Source organism: Anomaloglossus baeobatrachus, chromosome 1 (assembly GCF_048569485.1).
Source record: "Anomaloglossus baeobatrachus isolate aAnoBae1 chromosome 1, aAnoBae1.hap1, whole genome shotgun sequence".
NCBI lineage: Eukaryota > Metazoa > Chordata > Amphibia > Anura > Aromobatidae > Anomaloglossus > Anomaloglossus baeobatrachus.
Genome location: NC_134353.1, coordinates 291,896,431 through 291,918,268, shown reverse-complemented (window position 1 = coordinate 291,918,268; position 21,838 = coordinate 291,896,431). Strand labels below are relative to the sequence as shown.

Here is a 21,838-nt window from a genome sequence, read left to right as displayed (position 1 = left end):
GCTGGGGGGCCCATTGCTGCAGGACACAAGGCTGGGGGGCCCATTGCTACCGCCAGTGTCATTATCCTGTACCCCCAGTGTCATTATCCTGTACCCCCAGCGTCAGTGTCATTATCTTAGGCTATATGTAATTACTTTTCAGGGGGCCTCTATATGTGATGATGGTACAGGAGGAGCTTCAGTATAAATACTGTATATGTGTAAAAAAAAAAAAAAAAAAAAAAAAGTCTGATCTGTCTATAGAGCAGTATTGTCAGAATACACAGGACTAGTGAAGGGTTTAACCAACATGTAAGACTAGTTTGGAAACTATAGTGAAGACAAATATTCACCAGAGTCTCCAAATGGTAAAGTGTATTGGGTGGTAATGCTTCACACCACCACATACTGACTCTTAGGGTATGTGCCCACGATCAGGACTCATGGAGCGGGTCCTGTCCTGCGGGGCCGCGCGTCTCCTCTGCAGGAGACCGCAGCTGTCAGTACCCACAATCAGGCTTCAGTGCGCTGCGGTCTCTCGCTTGTGTTCTCCCTACGGAGGAGCATGCGATTACGCAGCAAACAATTGACATACTGCGGTCTAGAAAGAAGATCCGCAGGTCAGTGTTTGCTGCAGAAAAACGAATCACATTGGGCACGGGATTTTTAGAAATCCATCCACTGTGCTTGTACTTACAACGCAGCGTTTTGGATGCAGCTGAACCATGCTACAGCCAACATGCTGCACACACTGATCGTGGACGGCTGGGCACGCACCCTTACAGGGGATTTCCCAGATAGATGGGGCAGAGGGGGATTAATGTTAGTAAATGTTTCCATGTGAAGATGCTGGATAACGTTCTGCTTCTCTTTGATTATTGTTTGGCTGATGGACTCAGTGGCTTTCCTAGGACAAGGAACGTCCGTGTGTAAGAAAAACTGCGACTGACTGTAAATAACAGATTCCATTATTAACTACAATAAATAAGGAGCACAGGATTTCTTGTAGCCATCTGCAGGCCCAGGACAGGTCTCTTCTGCGCACTGTAAAGTTTGCTAAAAGCCGCACGTTATACTGAGAGAAGCCGAAAATGTACAAGTAATAAAAACGTTTACAGTAGCTATAGTGCGGGGCCCTAGAGGCAATTTCCCTGGTAGGCCCCCCACACCCCAGTCCAACCCTGGTTGACACTGTTGTAACCTCGGACTGCAGGGCAGCTTGAACTTGCTTGGATGTTAGTCGAGGTTCTTTATCCACCATCCGCACAATCTTGCGTTGAACTCTCTCGTCAATTTTTCTTTTCCTTCCATATCTAGGGAGGTTAGTCACAGTGCCATGGGCTTTAAACTTCTTGATGACAGTGCACACGGTAGACACAGGAACTTTCAGGTTTTTGGAGATGGACTTGTAGCCTTGAGATTGCTCATGCTTCCTCACAATTTGGATTCTCAAGTCCTCAGACAGTTCTTTGGTCTTCTTTCTTTTCTCCATGCTCAATGTGGTACACACAAGGACACAGGACAGAGGTTGAGTCAACTTTAATCCATGTCATCTGGCTGCAAGTGTGATTTAGTTATTGCCAACACCTGTTAGGTGCCACAGGTAAGTTACAGGTGCTGTTAATTACACAAATTAGAGAAGCATCAGATGATTTTTCAATCAGTGCCAATACTTTTGTCCACCCCCTTTTTTATGTTTGGTGTGGAATTATATCCAATTTGGCTTTGACAAGTTTTTTTTTTATTTTTTTTTTTCATTGAAGACAAATTAAATGAAGATAATGATACCAAAGAATTTGTGATTGAGTATTTTCTGACAGAATTGCAGGGGTGCCAATACTTTTGGCCAGCACTGTATGCAGGGTGTTCTCTTGGTATAGATCAACTTTTTACTATTTAATACATTCATCTTTGTAATTTTGAATGTGGTCGCTTATCTTTGAATAGTGGGGTTTATCAGGATACTTATTCTATCTATTAATTTATTGATATTTATTGTCATAGTACTCTTTACAGTTCACATCCTCCTATGCGTTGCATATAGTGGCACAACACATGCTACAGATCGTACAAAATAACGCAATCCGTTGTAGTTTTTTTTCCTTGACTTTGCACATCTGAGCATGCGCAGTTGTGTAAAGACAGCTGCGTTAACGGAATCCGTCAAATGACGCATTCTAACGGAATCCGCCACCATAGGCGTCCATTATAAAAACAACGGACGCCTAACGGATTCCTGCAGGCTGCGTTTTTTTTTACACTCCGCCAAGCGCAGAAAAACGTTACATGCTGCGTTCCATCCGCCCGACGCAGCGTCAAAATAACTACGCTGCGTCGTCCAGCGGATGCAACGCAGACACTTGCGTTACAGTGCGTCGTCCATACAAGTCTATGGAGAATAGCGCAGTGCGTTAACGGACTGCGCTTTTCTCCATAGTGACGGAATGCGCTGAACGCAAGTGTGAAACTAGCCTTAGATGTTGGCCGTTGTTGTATTATAGCAATTAAACAGTTTTCTGTTTATTGTTGTTCCTCCATATGTCATTGTCTTCCTGTGCATATTTTTTAAAATAAGGAATTTTTTATTTTATGCTTTAATTAAGATATTTCTAAAATTGCATTATTGTAGTTCTTTGTAGGTATATATAGTGTACACTGTGAACTACATGGTTAATATGATTGTTGTCGCTTTTCTTGAGTGGTGATTAACATTATAGGTTTTGTTTATATGAATAAAAAAAATTGCACAATGCATTATTCTCTTCAGTCTTGGATGAGAGTCGCCTGTTTGATTCCATGAATGCACATAAAAAAATCGGATGCCATACAGGTCATTTGTGTAGTATCTGATTTTTACTGACACATTGCCATTATTAACCAAGGATCTTGTGCTTGATTTTTTTTAATTTTAAAGTGTTGAAGCCACAACAGTTAGCGTAACGTGTGGGGCTTATACCTTATCCTTCCACACCTATCCTTGCTGTAGGGGTATCACATACCTTTTTGATGTGGTATTTGCATTATATTTTCCTAATGCCTACTTTTATCATGTTCTTATATGATCTTTGTCTTTTTTTTTTTTTTGCCATTATTTGTATGTGCCTTTATTTCATATACATGTTGGTTACTTATTTCTCTACCTCTTTCCGCTGATATTTTTGTGTTTTTATATTTGTTTCTATGGATATACTGTAAGTTGGGTATATACATATAAGAATTGTAGGGACCTAGGAGGTCTTTGCTTTTTCAAATGTTTTAACTTCATTGTTCACTTTGTACACAATTAAGTTTTTCACTTATATTATTCAGGCTTCTATTTCTGACATTAAAGGCATATTGTAACTCTCGCCACTGGAGATGGGTAAAGTGGTCAGCAGGACTGGACCACAGGGGGACCCCAGGCTTACAGTATAGTGGTATGGGCTTGACTAAGCACCCACCATGAGGCAGACGCCAGGTGCCACTCCCAGGGCAGTGACAGGCAGGGCAGGACAGACACATATGCAAACAGTCAGTTTCTAGTGTAGACAGGGACCACCAGGATGGCTGAGGAAGAGAGCACAGCCAGTATGGACAGGTACAGTCACTAGTATAGACAGGAACCACCAGGACAGTTTGAGGCTGTGAGCATGGCAAGGGCGGACAGATACAGTCAATAGTATAGATAGGAGCCACCAGGATGGCTGAGGCCAATAGCATGGCCAGAACGATCAGGTACACTGTACCAGCAGTGCAAGGATACAGGAATGTACGCTTGCTAGGGAATGGACAGTCGACAAGGGGTCCTGATAAATAGTTTGCTAGGGAACAAACCACTAACTAACTAATCATGTTGCTCAGGCACCTTGCCTAGTGGGTGAGTGGCGTAAGTACCCAGTGCCTCTCAGCAATAGACTGAGAGGCACTTCCAGGAAATGATGCTCTGACCCTTTAAGAGATGGGCAGCAGTGCACGCGAATGCCCTAGAAGCACTCCTGCAGGACCCATGCGGCGCGCACAGGACTCGGGAGGGGGAAGCATGTGTTCTTAAAATCTGTTACAATTTTACCACTGAAGACTAAAATTACCTATAAATTGTTTGTATTTTATGCAGATTGTTAGTTCGGGAATATGTCGAACAGACGATCACGCAATGCATGGAGATATGGAAAATATACATTTTCCAGTCATTCTTGGCCATGAAGGTGCTGGAGTGGTTGAAAGTGTTGGTGACCAAGTGACGGAACTTAAACCAGGTATAAATATTAACCTACCTACAGGAAAACATGTGTGTAAAAAATTATAATCGATTTGCAGTATTCTTTTATCTACTTTTACTTCGATCCAGGGCCAGACTACACATCGGACAAATCTGGCAAATGGATAAAATGTTAAATAGTATCGGTACTCAGGATGCCAACATTGTTAACAGCTGTTGCAAATCAGAGAACAATTGGCTCATTTCCAGCTGGTGTCGTACAGTCGGCATCGGTTGGAGCAATGACATCAATGCATGTGTCGGCCCACTGCTAGACAAGCTGGACGAGGAGATTGAATCTGCAATAGACAGGGAATATAGGTTACATGAGTACGTTATGGGGGTGTTATAAGGAATTGGACTGTATGGGGCCTGGGGGGACCATCATATTTTATATATGAGGGCTATGGGACCTCATCATAGTGTGTGAGGGAGCTGTGGGTGCCATCATACTACATGTGGGGGGGTCTCTGGTGACCATCATAAGGTTGCACAATGGGGAATCATTATAGGGAAATACAGTAACAATACTATAAGAAAGCATGGGGGTGTTTTTATTATAGGGCGGTACAGGGTCATCATTGCTATAAGAAAACAGAGGGGTTGCTAAAGGGGGCACAAGGGGATTATCACTGTGACGTACAGAGGGAACATTATTACTGTATAAGTGTTAAGACACATTATTACTGTGCAGGGCACAGGTTACAGCACTTCATGGTTTGTGTAGAGGTGGGGGAATGTGAGGAGAGTTCTCGAATAGCAGTAAGTTAAAAGTCTCACACTTTGCAGGGACAAGTTATAGATTGAAAAAGTGGCCATGGCTGTCTGGGCCAAACTGAAAAGACAGTGAAGGATTTCTACAATTGTCAAGAAAATTCACACAGGTCACAAGTCAGTCACTGTTGTATATCTCTACAGTGTACACACATATCAATAAACAAAAGCACTAGGAGTACTGGTGCAAAAGTAGAAATTTATTATAAGTATCAATAAATAACAACAAGTGAGACAACGGACATTTTTCAAGCAAAGGTTGAGGGAATAAATACCTGGGTCCCATGGACCACACTAAAAGGACTCTGTGTAAGATCGATGTATTGGGGCTTGCATCAGGCTAGATTACAGGTAGTTTGAAGGGGATAGTAGGCAGGTATGTCAATAGAATAAGTAAAAGTATTTGCCTATTACAATGGTGGGGTAGGGGAGCCAGACTGGAGGGATTCCAACCAGTAAAAAACGGAGTCCCATAAACCCCAACAGTAAGGAATCCTGTAATAAAACCTAATTTCACAGAAAAAGGCCCCTGTGTTAATTCATATGACTACTGGGTTAGGCAAGTGCATATAGGGTATACATAAAGCCCTATCACGAAGGTTAATAGTAAATAACCTATGTTGCAGATTATAGTTTGCAGGGTAGTAGTTTCATATCCGCAGGGCAATAGAGCGCTTACCTAATCACAGAGGTGGTGCAGGGGAGCCAGGCCAAACCAGAGGGGAGCCTCAGACGGCCGTTTCGCGGTTACCACCGCTTCCGGGAGGAGTGAGTGCGGTGTATGGAGACCGCACCGCCCTTTTGAATGTCCGACACCCGGTCACGTGATATGAACCACGTGACCGGATGCCAAGGGAGTCAAAGACACGGGAGCAGCCGCACAGCGAAGTCCCGGACCGTGCACTAGTGCGCAGGACACGCTGGGGGAAGCGCGGCGTCATGGCTCCCAGGCAACAGGAGGGACGCAGGAGGTGCGAGCCGCCCAAATAGACGCACAGGCACCCGTACGGTTACATAGGTACCCAGCGTCCAGCGGACGTCACACAAACCGCGCCCCCCCCCCTGGTGGCGGAATAGGGAAGGCAAGAGGAATCTATTCAATGGAGTTTTCTTTATCGTTCCTATGGGAGACCCAGACCATGGGTGTATAGCTTCTGCCTCCGGAGGACACACAAAGTACTACACTCAAAAGTGTAGCTCCTCCCTCTGAGCCTATACACCCCCTGGAGAACCAGATCTAGCCAGTTTATCGCTTTGTGTTCAGGAGGTCATACATCCACACATGCATTCTCATCTGATTTTTGATTTTTGGAAAGAGTTTGAAGAAAAGCGGGTCCAAGCTGGACTCCCGGCATGTCCCTTCTCACCCCACTGTGTCGGCGGTGCTGTTAAGGTTGATTCCAAGGCTGGAGCCTTACATGCCGTGCTCCTTCACCATCCCTCCTGGGCTCTGGCTTGAAGTGGGAGCCAGCACGGTTCTCCATGCTTGGCAGGAGACCGGTCTCCATCCGCAGCCCTTCAGGATCCTGCTGGACCGGAGCACTCATCCCCACGGATTTGGAACCCTGCGTCTCAGCAATCTAAGTACCTGAGACGTTTATATATTGGGGGTCCCTGCACTTTATTGTGGTGGGAGAGTGTGCTGAGTGTATTTTGTGACATTTCCGGCGGGTTCTCTGGCTGTCGCCGGAGAACCGCGCCGATGGTGCCTGCGCGCCGGCCGCACCGCTCAAATTTAGGCCCCGGCTTCGCCGGAGGCCTAGTTTCGGTTTCACTGCCCTCGCATGTCATTCATGCAGAGGGACAGCGTGGCTCCGCCCAGCGGCCGTTCTGCATAGGGGAGAGACACTCCTCATTGAGTACATGTCTCCTCCCCTATAAGTCTCTATGGCCCTCCAGATCCCGCTCTCAGAGATGAGTCCCGCCCCCTCTCTTCGCTCCGGTGGCCATTTTCTCAGCGTTTTCCCTGCGATCAGCTCTGGTCTGCAGCATCCCTGCTGAGGTGCTTGGGGGTCCGGGCTTCGGGATCTGGAGGGCACACAACACCGCTCCAGCGGTCTGGTAAGCCACAACCTCTGGTTGTGGACCTCTGTATATACTCTCTGGGGGTCATTCTGGCAGAGCCCTCACTCCAGCAGCATGTCACACACGAGGAGCAAGGCTCCAAAGCTGTTTTCAGTATGCACTGCATGTAAGCTCCTACTGCCTGAACCAAGCACCTATCCACATTGTGATGCCTGCTCTAACCTGACGATGCCTCAGCCTGGAATCGCCCCCCCAGGGGTCTCTCAGGCTGCTCCGGCTCCTGTGGCTGACCCCCCGGCTTGGGTAGAATCCTTAACCAGGTCTATCTCCCAGTCTTTTGCTGACTCCATGGGACATCTGTCCAGGACTTTGCTGAGCATGCATCAGCCCCCTTCACAGGGTGCCTCTGCTGCTAGGTCTCTCTCAGGACCGGAGCTCACAGAGGATTCATCATCTGGTCCCAGACCCCGTCCTTCAAAAAATAGACGCAGGGCTCCCTCTCCTTCCTCGTCCCGCGGCTCGGTCTCAGAAGCTGACTCGCAGGACGAGGAGGATGCCTTTACTGGGGGCTCGGAGACTACCTCCATGTGCCCCATTGGTCTGTCCGAAAGTGACTCAGATGTTAGTGATTTGATTGCGTCCATTAATTCTGTACTGGATCTCAATCCGCCAGTATCAGAGGAACAACCCTCTCTGGCAGAAAAGCACCAGTTTACCTCGCCTAAGAGGACAAAGAGTGTGTTCTTTAACCACTCCAGTTTTCAGGCCGCTGTGACCAAGCCCAGGGCCTGCCCTGACAAACGCTTCCCAAAGCGTGGTTCGGATGACCGTTTTCCCTTTCCACCTGAGGTGGTCAAGGAGTGGGCTCATTCACCAAAGGTAGACCCCCCGGTGTCTAGACTCTCAGCCCGGACCGTTGTATCAGTGGCTGATGGCACCTCGCTTAAGGATTCAACTGACCGCCAGGTTGACCTTCTGGCCAAATCCGTGTATGAAGCGGCAGGAGCCTCGTTCTCCCCGACTTTTGCAGCAGTGTGGGCTCTCAAAGCCATCTCTGCTTCTCTGGAGGAGATGCATTCCCTCACTAAGGAATCTATGCCTGAGATGGTTGCCTTAACTGCTCAGGCTTCAGCTTTCTCATCCTATGCCATGTCTGCCATGCTGGAGGCTTCTCACCGCACTGCGGTGGCTTCGGCTAATTCCCTCGCTATCCGCAGGATCTTGTGGCTTAGAGAGTGGAAGGCAGATGCTTCTTCAAAGAAGTACCTTGCTGGACTCCCCTTTGCTGGGTCCCGGCTGTTCGGTGAACAGCTGGATGAAATTATTAAGGAAGCTACTGGCGGGAAGAGTACTTCCATGCCACAAACCAAAACCAGGAAACCTGTCCAGGGTAGGAATCAGTCGAGGTTTCGTTCCTTTCGTTCCTCTAACTGGTTGTCCTCTAAGCCCTCGGCCTCGTCCGCTAACTCAGCTAAGGACCAAAAATCCAACTGGCGCACAAAAGCGCGTCCACAGAAGACTGCAGGAGCGGCTGCCACTAAGGCAGCCTCCTCTTGACTATCTGTCCGCGCCAGCAACGTCCTTAGTCGGTGGCAGGCTCTCCCACTTTGGCGACGCGTGGTTTCAACACGTCTCCGATCAGTGGGTGCGGGATATCATCTCCCACGGCTACAGGATAGAATTCTCATCCAGCCCGCCAAACAGATTTTTTCTGTCAACTCCCCCCTGCTCCAAGGCCGCCGCCTTCTCTCAGGCCGTGGCATCCTTGCAGGCCAACGGAGTAATTGTACCGGTTCCCGCTCGGGAACGGTTCAGAGGTTTCTACTCAAATCTCTTCCTAGTCCCCAAAAAGGACGGGTCCTTCTGGCCCATCCTGGATCTCAAGCTTCTCAACAAGCATGTTCAGGTGCGCCATTTTCGCATGGAGTCTCTGCGGTCAGTCATTGCCTCAATGACCCAAGGGGATTTCCTGGCATCCATCGACATCAGAGATGCCTATCTACATGTGCCAATTGCAGTTTCTCACCAGCGTTGGCTGCGTTTTGCAATCGGAGACGAACATTTCCAATTCGTGGCTCTCCCCTTCGGGTTAGCCACCGCCCCTCGGGTATTCACCAAGGTCATGGCAGCAGTGGTTGCGGTTCTGCACCTCCAGGGGTTGGCAGTGGTTCCTTACCTGGACGACCTTCTTGTCAAGGCTTCATCCAGCGCAGACTGTCAGCGGAGTGTCTCGCTCACTCTCGCCACTCTAGCCCAATTCGGGTGGCTTGTCAATCTGCCAAAATCCACTCTGACTCCGACCCAGAGGCTCACGTACTTAGGGATGCAGTTCGAGACTCTGCCGGCTCTTGTGAAGTTGCCCTTAATCAAACAACAGTCCCTCCAACTGGCGGTGCGCTCTCTGCTGAGGCCCAGCCAATTATTCCATCAGGCACCTGATGCAGGTGCTGGGTCAGATGGTGGCGTCAATGGAGGCTGTTCCCTTTGCCCAGTTCCATCTGCGTCCTCTGAAGCTGGACATTCTCCGCCTTTGGAACAAGCGGCCTTCCTCCTTGCACAGGTTAGTGGCTCTGTTGCCACAGACCAGGAGATCTCTTCAGTGGTGGCTTCGGCCCCTCTCTCTGTCTCAGGGGCGCTCCTTCCTGGTCCCGTCCTGGGTGATCCTCACCACGGATGCCAGTCTATCCGGCTGGGGAGTGGTATGTCTCCACCACCGAGCGCAGGGCACCTGGACTCCATCCGAGTCAGCCCTCTCGATCAAAGTGCTGGAAACCAGAGCCGTGCTTCTGGCTCTCCTAGCTTTTCACCACTTATTAGCGGGCAAGCACATCCGAGTCCAGTCAGACAACGCGACAGCGGTTGCCTACATCAATCACCAAGGCGGGACACGCAGCCGCCTGGCAATGTTGGAGGTACAACGCATCCTTCAATGGGCGGAGGACTCCAAGTCCACCATATCCGCAGTCCACATCCCAGGCGTGGAAAACTGGGAGGCAGATTATCTCAGCCGTCAAACCGTGGACGGCAGCGAGTGGTCCCTGCATCCGGCAGTGTTTCAGTCAATCTGCTGCAAGTGGGGCACTCCGGACGTGGACCTAATGGCATCCCGTCACAACAACAAGGTTCCGGTTTACGTGGCTCGCTCCCACGATCCTCAGGCATTCGCCACGGACGCTCTGGTTCAAGACTGGTCCCAGTTTCGTCTGTCCTACGTGTTTCCCCCTCTAGCGCTCTTGCCCAGAGTTCTGCGCAAGATCAGACTGGAGGGCCGTCGAGTCATTCTCATTGCTCCGGACTGGCTCAGGCGAGCTTGGTACCCAGACCTGCTCCATCTGTCCGTAGAGGTGCCGTGGCATCTTCCGGACCGTCCAGACCTTCTCTCACAAGGTCCGTTTTTCCGCCAGAATTCTGCGGCTCTCAGATTGACGGCGTGGCTCTTGAGTCCTGGATCTTGACGGCTTCTGGTATCCCCCCTGAGGTCATCTCCACTATGACTCGGGCCCGTAAGTCTTCCTCTGCCAAGATCTATCACAGGACTTGGAAGATTTTCCTGTCCTGGTGTCGCTCTTCCGGCCATCCTCCTTGGCCTTTTTCCTTGCCGACCCTTCTGTCCTTTCTACAGTCCGGTCTGCAGCTGGGACTGTCCCTCAACTCTCTCAAGGGACAAGTCTCGGCTCTGTCAGTGCTGTTCCAGCGGCGTATCGCCCGGCTGGCTCAGATCCGCACCTTCTTGCAAGGCGTGTCTCACATCATTCCGCCTTACCGGCGGCCCTTGGATCCCTGGGACCTCAATTTGGTTCTCACGGTTTTGCAGAAACCCCCCTTTGAGCCTCTTAGGGAGGTTTCTTTGTTTCGATTTTCACAGAAAGTGGTCTTTCTAGTGGCCATAACTTCCCTCAGGAGAGTCTCTGATTTGGCTGCACTCTCTTCGGAGTCACCTTTTTTGGTTTTTCATCAAGACAAGGTGGTTCTCCGTCTGACTCCGGACATTCTTCCTAAGGTGGTCTCTCCTTTCCACCTTAACTAGGACATTACCCTACCTTCCTTTTGTCCGGCTCCTGTTCATCGCTTTGAAAAAGCGTTGCATACTTTGGATCTGGTGCGTGCTCTCCGGATCTATGTGTCTCGCACCGCTGCTCTTAGGCGGTGCACCTCTCTTTTTGTGCTAACCACAGGTCGGCGTAAGGGCCTCTCTGCTTCTAAGCCGACCTTAGCCCGTTGGATTAGGTCGGCCATTTCGGATGCCTACCAGTGTTCTCAGGTGCCTCCCCCGCCGGGGATCAAGGCACACTCGACCAGAGCTGTCAGTGCCTCTTGGGCTTTCAGGCACCAGGCTACGGCTCAGCAGGTCTGTCAGGCTGCCACTTGGACTAGCCTGCATACCTTTTCAAAGCACTACCAAGTGCATGCTCATGCTTCGGCAGATGCGAGCTTGGGCAGACGCATCCTTCAGGCGGCTGTCGCCCATTTGTGAAGTTAGGCTCCGCCTACTTCTCAGTTTCTGTTTATTCCCACCCATGGACTGCTTTGAGACGTCCCATGGTCTGGGTCTCCCATAGGAACGATAAAGAAAAAGAGAATTTTGTTTACTTACCGTAAATTCTTTTTCTTATAGTTCCGACATGGGAGACCCAGCACCCTCCCTGTTGCCTGTTGGCACTTCTTGTTCCGCGTGTTATCACCGGCTGTTGTTGTTGACAGAGTCTCCGGTTGTTCTGGTTCTTGCTCTTTTTTTACTTGTGTGTGGCTATTCTCCTTCAGCTTTTGCACTAAACTAGCTAGATCTGGTTCTCCGGGGGTGTATAGGCTCAGAGGGAGGAGCTACACTTTTTTTTTTTTTTTAACTATATTTTTATTCAAATTTTTCAATAACATAACATTGGCATAAGCGAATTCAGCATTGTAAATTCAACATTACATTGTCATGTTTGATCATCCCAAATTCCATACCAATTTTTAAAATCAATAACCATAACATGGCAAGATAAAGCAAAGGAAAGCAGCGACCCCTTAACCCATCATTCTTATCATTCCCCCCATTGAACCCTTGTGAACATGGTAATGACATATAATAAAGAAGTCCCACTCAAATCGGTTATTTCCCCCTCTCCTTTTAGTCACCTTTCGGCATTTCCTCCCCCACCTCCAAGCCATCCAATGTATCCTTCAATTTTTCAGTATGATACCAGACTGTGTCTTTGAAAGGTGACATAATCCTGACTATCTCCTCCCGAGTACAATAGGCCAGTATGAATTTCTTCCATTTGTTAAAGTGCTGTCGTATTCTATCCGCCCTCCTTTCTGCATCCAATCCTTCTATTTCAAGAAGATGCATGAGCTGACCCAAGATCTCTTCAATCGCGGGGACCCTAGACTCCAACCAATTTTTTAGTATCGCTCTCTTGGCTGCCAGAAGTATCACATGTATAAGTCTGGGTGGGTTAGTCATCTTCCCTTTGGTATCGTTCCCCTCCTCCCAATGGTGAAAAATAGCGAACCCAGGTGAGAGCCGAACTTCAAGACCCCACACCTTTTGTATACAACTTTTGATCTGTGACCATAATGGACTCAAATGGGGGCAGGACCACAACCCGTGAAGGAGATCAGTTCCACTACTCTTACACTTAGGGCAATACGTAAGCCTGTCTGGCTTTGTTGCTGATGGAGGGAGATTAAAACCATAAATTGCCTTGTGCATAATTCTAAATTGGGTTTCTCGCCAATTCTCATTTAAAATTGATTTACGAAGAGCATTCCACCCTCCCCTAATTTTTACCCCCATAGACGGGTCCTCAAATTGTTTTTCCCAAGATTTAAATAAACCTTCCGGGTGCTGTCCTATTAATAGATCACGCATGGCTCCATAAAGAAAAGAGATAGATGATGAAGTTATTGAGTTCTTTACCAGACAATCAAAAGAGTTAAATACTACCTCCTGGGTCACATCATGCAACTGAGTCATAATACTATATCTCACTTGGTCATATTGGATTCCTTGGTTAGTCCCCAGGCCATACTGCGCTATAATTTCGTCTCTACTCAACCATCTAGGCTCTGAGGTGTGCAAGAGATGAGCAACAGTCCTTATACCCCGCACCTTCCACTCTTCAAACAGCTTATTGCTTGTCCCCTGCACAAACTCTGGATTCCCCCATATAGGCAAGTATTTGGATATTTTATGGGGAAGTTTGTAGTTTTTCCTCAACGCCTTCCACGCTGCAATCGTGTCTTTAAATAAGGAAGAGTGCTTGATTTTCACAGGGAGATTAGCCTGCCTAGTATGAAGCAATGCCACCAGATCCCAAGGTTGTGCATAGTCTCTCTCAAGCTCCAACGCTGAATAATGCCTAGAGCCTTTAATCCAATCCAATATATATCTAGTCAAACAGGCTATATTGTAACCCCGAATGTTCGGCAAACTCAGACCTCCATGAACCTTAGATGCCATCAGCTTCTTAAGCCCTATACGAGGGCGTTTCCCCCTCCAAATGAAGTGTGAAAAAGCTCTATTTAGCTGGACAATATCTTTATGCTTGAGAAGCAGGGGAAGTGTTTGAAGATGATACATTAATTTTGATATCGACATCATCTTAATTAGGTGGACTCTACCAATTATGTTCAATGGAAGGTCGTGCCATCTTTTAAGATCTTGCTCTATTTGGCTCAGAAGGGGTGGATAGTTTAGACTATAAAGGGTTGCCGGAACCTTACCTATTTTAACTCCCAGGTATGTGATATATGACTTAGCCACTGTAATTCCTTCAAAAGGGTTCTGCTCCCGTGTTTGAACATTTGTCCCTCCCAGGTATAGGAGCTCGCACTTTGACGCATTAATCTTGAAGCCTGAGTACGCTCCAAACTCTCGCAAAATTTGTAAAATCTCGGGGACCTGCTGAGCTGGATTCGAAAGGAAAAGCAAAATGTCATCCGCAAAAAAAGCTGACTGAATTTGTCTATTATTTACAGAAATACCCTGGAAGGTGCTATGTGTAGATAACAATCGTACCAATGGTTCCAGAGCCAGATTAAAAAGTAATGGGGAAAGGGGGCAACCCTGTCTGGTTCCTTTCAGTAACGGAAAAGGGGCTGACAGATATCCTGGAATGTAAACTTGAGCCTTCGGATTTGTGTAAATTTCTCTAATGTAGGTATAAAATGACCCCGAAAAACGCATTTCATCTAGAACTCTATAAAGCCATGACCACTCAATATTGTCAAAGGCTTTCTCGGCATCTATTGTAAGCAAAGCGGGAGATTCTCCTTTCAGAGGCCGAAGGTTAACCCTATCCAGGACAAGAAGAACTTTTCTAATATTTAGTGTCCCTGATCTTTTCTGAATGAAACCGGCCTGTGCTGGGGAAATCAGTTGGGGAAGAATTATAGCTAGACGATTTGCCATAATCTTTGACATTATCTTCATATCTAGGTTGATAAGTGATATGGGCCTATACGAACCCGGCTCCTTCGGGTCCTTCCCCTGTTTAGGGATCAATTTTATATATGCCCGGTTATTATTTTGGAAAGACGCATTACCGTCTAGTATGCTATTATACAGCTCTAGTAATGTAGGTAAGATCTCTTCCTTTACTGTGTTATAGAATTCTCCCGTAAATCCGTCAGGGCCAGGGGCTTTATAATTATGCATGGAGTTGATTGTCCCCAATACTTCTTCCCCCGTAATTTTGGCATTCAGAAAAGTGCGATGCTCTTCTGTGAGTCGAGGTAGTGTCACTTTAGATAAAAGATTATTATCAGGAAATTTGTCTCGCTTTTCCGACGAATAAAGGTTTCTATAATACGTGCCTAAAGTCTCAATTATTGTCTTAGGGTTTTTGTGTATCTCCCCCTTTTGATTTTTTATTTCCATGGGTCCCTGAGTTATAATCCTATTTTTCGCTAAGTTGGCCAGTATTTTCCCTGCTTTATTTCCAAAGCGATGTAATGTAGCTTCTTGCATTGACCTAGCCATTTGTTCCCGTTTTTCCGCCCACTCATTAAAAGCTCTTTGGGCTATTACCCATCTATCTCTATGGTCCCTATCAGGATGCTTTTGAAAAGAAGTATATGCTTCCCTCAATTTATGGGAGGTTTCAGTAAATTTAAGATGAGCCTTTTTCTTCAAATAGGAAACATGTGCTATCGTTCTGCCCCGTAATACTGCCTTCGCCGTGTCCCATAATAACATAGGTGTGTCTTTATGTTGATCATTATGTACCATAAATTCCGTCCACCATTCCTTTAATTTCAAGGAAAAATCTTCGTTATCTTTAAGGAAGGAAGGATATCTCCACAGATAGTCCGTTCCTCTGGGATAAATGTTTGCTAGGTCTAGCACCACCGGGGCATGGTCAGAAATCACCAAATCCTGGATAGTAGCTGAGTGGAGCGCACGTACCAGGTTCCCTGAAACAAGAAAGTAGTCAATGCGAGACCAGGAGCTATTAGCATGTGAATAGTGCGTAAATTCCCTATCCTGAGGGTGCAGTAGTCTCCACGCATCCCATAAGGCCGTGGCATTTAACAGAGGACGCATAACTTTATCATGGCCGCGCGGTACATTTGGGGGGCCTTTAGCATTTTTCCTGTCCTCTAGCACAGATACCACCGAGTTGAAATCCCCCCCAATTATTAGATTAAAATGGGCATGTTCTAAAATTTTGGCCTCAAGTCGTTGAAAGAATGATTTGTTGTTTTCGTTCGGGGCATAAATATTAAAGATTTTATAAATTCCTCCAGGTATCTCCACTGAGATCATCTGAACCCTACCTTCCGTGTCTGCATATGTTTCCAGGACTTGATGTTGTAATCTCCTACTTACTAATGTAATAACCCCTGCTTTCCTTTTAACTGAAGATGACCCATAGACTCCTCCAACCCATAATTTCCCCATCCTCTGCATGTCTGAACCTTCCAGATGAGTTTCCTGAAGGAGCGCAATGTCCGGTTTGAGGCGATTAAGGTGGCGTAATATCTTAATTCTTTTTTGGGGGGAACGTAACCCCTTAACATTCCAGGTGACTATTCTCATAAAGCACATGTAATAAATGGAAATCCTGCCTTTCGTTTACCATGTTTTTGCTGCCCTCTCTTGCCAAAAAAAAAAAATTCAACCAATTAGACAATTGAACATAGTGCTCACTTGCAATAGTGAGAGTAGTAGTAATAATAATAACTCTGTGTAAAATCTTTGCTACTTCACTTGAATCCAAAATCCCCAAACATTTCAAACATCTCCCTCCCCTCCCCCCCCCAACTATACCATAATACTCAGACTTCACTTTTTTCTGATCATTTTCCAAGCTCAGTCAACCTTATACTTATAGCGTTTAACCAATATAAAGGAGTGTCCCACCTACAAAGAAAGAGAGAGAAGGAAAAAAAAAAAAAAAAAAAAAAAGTTCTCTTTCCTTTCCTCCGCCTCAGATTTCTTGAACTTTTTCCACTGCGGCTTCTCCAGCCTAAATCAAAAACAGGTGTCCCACCTTGAACTTTCCACATCCGACATTTGTCTATTTGTCTCAGGTTCCCTTAAGTTCCTTGTTTTGTTGTCTCCAGTCCTTCGGGGAAGCTGTAGCGTGCTTCACAGAGCTCCCTTTGGTCACTCTCTGGTTCGGTGAGTCGTTGCGCCCTTGTCCTGGAGAATTCCTGAGGTCACGAGGACTGCTGATCCGCTCAATAAAGGCCTCTGCCTCCTTTGGACTTGAGAAAGAATTGTAGGATCCATCCTGATGTCTGATAATCAACGTTGCCGGGTACTTTAACTGGAAGCGTATATTTCTCTTAAATAGGGCAGAGCATATGTATGAGAATGCCCTCCGCTGCCGTGTGACCTCCGCAGAAAAATCCTCGAAGAGCAAGATGCGCGAGCCTTTCACCTCCAAGGGATGTTTCAATTTCTTGTATGCCAGTAATATTTCCTGTTTATCGGAGAAGTCCAAGTATTTCATTATGACTTGTCTTGGGCGTCTGTTATTTTCACTCTCATCACCTCTCCTTGGCGGACCAATGCGGTGCACCCTTTCCACTTTTCTCCTTCCTGCTACTCCCAGGGTTGTAGGAATAGTGGATTCACACAATGTACGTAGCTCACCAACCGGGTATGTTTCAGGCAGGCCGACAATGCGCAAATTGCTTCTTCTGGAGCGGTTCTCTAGATCGTCCACACGGTCCCTCAGGGTCAGATTCTCCCTGGCCAGACGCATGACTGTAGTGTGGTCAGAGCTGAAGTCCTCCTCTAACGTCGACATTTTGGTTTCCATAGCCGCAACCTGTTCCACCGTCTCATCAAGTTGGTTCTGTATGGCACTGAGAGCTTTTGCTATTGATGCTTTAATTGTAGCGGAGATGTCAGGTAGCAAACGATTGGCGACTTCATCAGCCAGACGCTTATAATCCATACCCTCCACTGTTTTGAATACATCCGGGGTCCCCGGGGAATCCTCCATCTCCATCTGATGAGTATTTTCAGGTGACCGAGGGACACTTAATTCTGTATGGGCAGTCACAATCTTTTTTTCACACTGTACGCTGGATGTATGAGGATTTTGTGTTTTGGAGCTGCTGCGCAGCAGGTATCTTTCCATCAAATAGTGAATGAAGGGACGTAAGTTTTGACACTGATTTAGTGTGGGTTGTCAGACAAATCTTGATTCTGCTCCCCCTTTTGTTTATTCTCACTTTCACCCCTTTCTCCCCCCTGCCAGAGTTATATGAATTCTCACTGTCCTGAAACTTTGCAGGGATGTATGTTTAAACTTCCCTCCTTCAGCTTCTTTCACTTTCTCCAGAGCTTTGCACTGAGTCTGTATGCCTAGAGATTCAGCTCCTGCTTATGCACAGGTCTGGACAAGATGGGGGAAGGGCCCAGGGATTCCCAGCTTTTTAACTCTTAGCTCTTTGCAGAACTTGTCAGTAGCGTGTTGTTTGCTGCTGATATCTTATCAGGACTCCAGGAGATTTATTATTCTGCTGCCGGTTAACTGCTTAGTGCTGGGGGAGTGAGTGCAAGGTAAGCTGCGTCCTGCTCTCTGTGTACAGATCTGATTTTAGTGCAGGGCAGGCTCCGGCGCCATCTTTATCACGCTGCCAGATCTTGAGAGGGAGGGGGAGAGCGAAATTCACCGCGCTGTTTCAAGTAATTATCTCCACGGCTCCCCATGAACTTCCCTGCATGTAGCAACTTCACTCACCGGTGGAATGGAGCGGGGGAGGCTGGTGGGTTGTCCGGTATATATGTCAGAGCTGCAGGGAATGACAGAGCTCAGGCGTCCTGTGTCCTACATGATCAGCGCAGGAGCCGGAAGTGTGGAGCTACACTTTTGAGTGTAGTACTTTGTGTGTCCTCCGGAGGCAGAAGCTATACATCCATGGTCTGGGTCTCCCAATACAGAACTATAAGAAAAAGAATTTACGGTAAGTAAACAAAATTCTCTTTATGTGTACAGTTAGGTCCAGAAATATTTGGACAGTGACACAATTTTCGCGAGTTGGGCTCTGCATGCCACCACATTGGATTTGAAATGAAATCTCTACAACAGAATTCAAGTGCAGATTGTAACGTTTAATTTGAAGGTTTGAACAAAAATATCTGATAGAAATTGTAGGAATTGTACACATTTCTTTACAAACACTCCACATTTTAGGAGGTCAAAAGTAATTGGATAAATAAACCAAACCCAAACAAAATATTTTTATTTTCAATATTTTGTTGCGAATCCTTTGAAGGCAATCACTGCTTTAAGTCTGGAACCCATGGACATCACCAAACGCTGGGTTTCCTCCTTCTTAATACTTTGCCAGGCCTTTACAGCCGCAGCCTTCAGGTCTTGCTTGTTTGTGGGTCTTTCCGTCTTAAGTCTGGATTTGAGCAAGTGAAAAGCATGATCAATTGGGTTAAGATCTGGTGATTGACTTGGCCATTGCAGAATGTTCCACTTTTTTGCACTCATGAACTCCTGGGTAGCTTTGGCTGTATGCTTGGGGTCATTGTCCATCTGTACTATGAAGCGCCGTCCGATCAACTTTGCGGCATTTGGCTGAATCTGGGCTGAAAGTATATGCCGGTACACTTCAGAATTCATCCGGCTACTCTTGTCTGCTGTTATGTCATCAATAAACACAAGTGACCCAGTGCCATTGAAATCCATGCATGCCCATGCCATCACGTTGCCTCCACCATGTTTTACAGAGGATGTGGTGTGCCTTGGATCATGTGCCGTTCCCTTTCTTCTCCAAACTTTTTTCTTCCCATCATTCTGGTACAGGTTGATCTTTGTCTCATCTGTCCATAGAATACTTTTCCAGAACTGAGCTGGCTTCATGAGGTGTTTTTCCAGCAAATTTAACTCTGGCCTGTCTATTTTTGGAATTGATGAATGGTTTGCATCTAGATGTGAACCCTTTGTATTTACTTTCATGGAGTCTTCTCTTTACTGTTGACTTAGAGACAGATACACCTACTTCACTGAGAGTGTTCTGGACTTCAGTTGATGTTGTGAACGGGTTCTTCTTCACCAAGGAAAGTATGCGGCGATCATCCACCACTGTTGTCATCCGTGGACGCCCAGGCCTTTTTGAGTTCCCAAGCTCACCAGTCAATTCCTTTTTTCTCAGAATGTACCCGACTGTTGATTTTGTTACTCCAAGCATGTCTGCTATCTCTCTGATGGATTTTTTCTTTTTTTTTTTCCAGCCTCAGGATGTTCTGCTTCACCTCAATTGAGAGTTCCTTAGAGCGCATGTTGTCTGGTCACAGCAACAGCTTCCAAATGCAAAACCACACACCTGTAATCAACCCCAGACCTTTTAACTACTTCATTGATTACAGGTTAACGAGGGAGACGCCTTCAGAGTTAATTGCAGCCCTTAGAGTCCCTTGTCCAATTACTTTTGGTCCCTTGAAAAAGAGGAGGCCATGCATTACAGAGCTATGATTCCTAAACCCTTTCTCCGATTTGGATGTGAAAAGTCTCATATTGCAGCTGGGAGTGTGCACTTTCAGCCCATATTATATATATATATAATTGTATTTCTGAACATGTTTTTGTAAACAGCTAAAATAACAAAACTTGTGTCACTGTCCAAATATTTCTGGCCCTGACTGTATGTGCATAGAAGGACAAATAGTCCAAATAGGCTACCACAAGAGACACACATCAAGTCCATCTGTCAGCAAGCTCAGAAGGGAGACGCGTCCCCACCGAAAGCGTGACAGTTACTCAAAATGGAAAATGGCATTTGTGAAGATCTTAGTTTAGATTAGTAAGAATGTTCCTTAAATTTGCCTTACCAAATTAAAAAAGTGGGGGCAGGGTAAAAGTGATAGAGACATCAATTAATTTAATTTAAAAAGGGGAGATAATAAATGTTTATTATTATTATTATTATTATTATTATTATTATTATTATTATTATTATTATTAATAATAATAATATTATGCCAAGAATATAAATGGCACTGTAATGAGATGGGGAGCAAACACCATAACGTGTTATTAAACCGACATATAAATCAATTGATACATAAATAGGGGGAGGCATATATTGCAATAATATGTGTCATTTTTCAAAGATATCAAAATACATATCACAACCTCCTGTTAAGAAAGGGGGAGGGGGAGGGGGAAAAGTTGCATGTCAAGTACTTTGATAGTCGTTTCAATGGTGGTGGATTCTCCATCCGAACAGGTTCACAATTCTTGGCCAATAGATTAGATGGTATCCAAAACACCGCATAAATCGAAAAAATGGGATGCTGTGGAGAAACCTAATAAATAAACAGAACTGGAATGACAATGTGTACAACAAATAAAATGATTATAAACATATATATGGGAGGATGAGAGGATCATAAATCTTTTCTAATCATAATCTTCAAGTCCCGAACTCAGAAAAGTCAATTTACTCAAATGCAGAAGAGTTCAAGGATCAGGGAGAATGAGGCCCGAAGGACTTTTTGGGACCCGCATGTGGTTTACAAGAACGGGGCATAGCTAATGGACTCATTTAAGCCCATCGGGGTAAGTGTACCCAGAGTCGAGATTGCCTCCCCTGATACCTCCAGGTATCACATCTATCCCCAGAACCTTTAAAGATCTAGGATTGGATTGGTGTACAGCTCTGAAATGTCTCGGTAAAGTTTTGAAAGTCGAGACATCAATAACTGTCTTTGCGCCACATATGTCCCTCACGTGTTCACGTGTGCGGACACGGAGTTCACGCGTGGTTAAACCAATGTAGATCAAGGGGCAGTCACATGTCGCATAATAAACAACATGAGTCATGTGGCATGAGATATATATTCCTTGATCTGAAATGTACGTGACTCCTCAGCAGAGGAGAAAGAATTCCCCCTGCTGTTAACACACGCGACACAGTGGCCGCACGGGGTGCACCCCCTTTTGGGTGTAGTTACCCCCAAAGAAATTTGAAGGGGATGGAACATAGTGGCTACGCACCAACAAATCATGAAGGTTTCTGGATCTTCTAGATGTCATGGAGGGAACATCGGGAAGGCAATCCCTAAGCGCCGGTTCAGCCTGCAGAATGGGCCAGTGTTTCAACAATATATCACGCATCCTCCCCCATTGTTGCTTGTAAGTAGAAATAAACCTGATGGTATTGTCAGTCTTCCTGGGTTTGGATGGGAGCAAAAGTTGTCCTCTGGTATTTTGAATGGCACGGTTATAACCATTCTTGATGGCCCTCCCACTGTATCCACGATCGCAAAACCTCCCTTTTTAAGATCTTCTGCCTGACGCTGAAATTTGGCCTCTGTCGAACATATCCACCTCCATCCTGAGGAATTGACCCATTGGTATTGCT

The 21,838-nt window shown here is 46.2% G+C and overlaps 1 protein-coding gene across 1 annotated transcript in view; it reads left to right on the top strand.

Moving 5' to 3' along the window:
• Nucleotides 1-21,838, top strand: part of LOC142311983 (alcohol dehydrogenase 1-like) — a 145,915-nt gene that overhangs the window by 53,633 nt on the left and 70,444 nt on the right. The window contains exon 3 of the mRNA XM_075350861.1: nt 4,073-4,214. Coding sequence (XP_075206976.1) covers nt 4,073-4,214 — 142 coding nt within the window. The remainder of the gene's footprint in view (nt 1-4,072; nt 4,215-21,838) is intronic.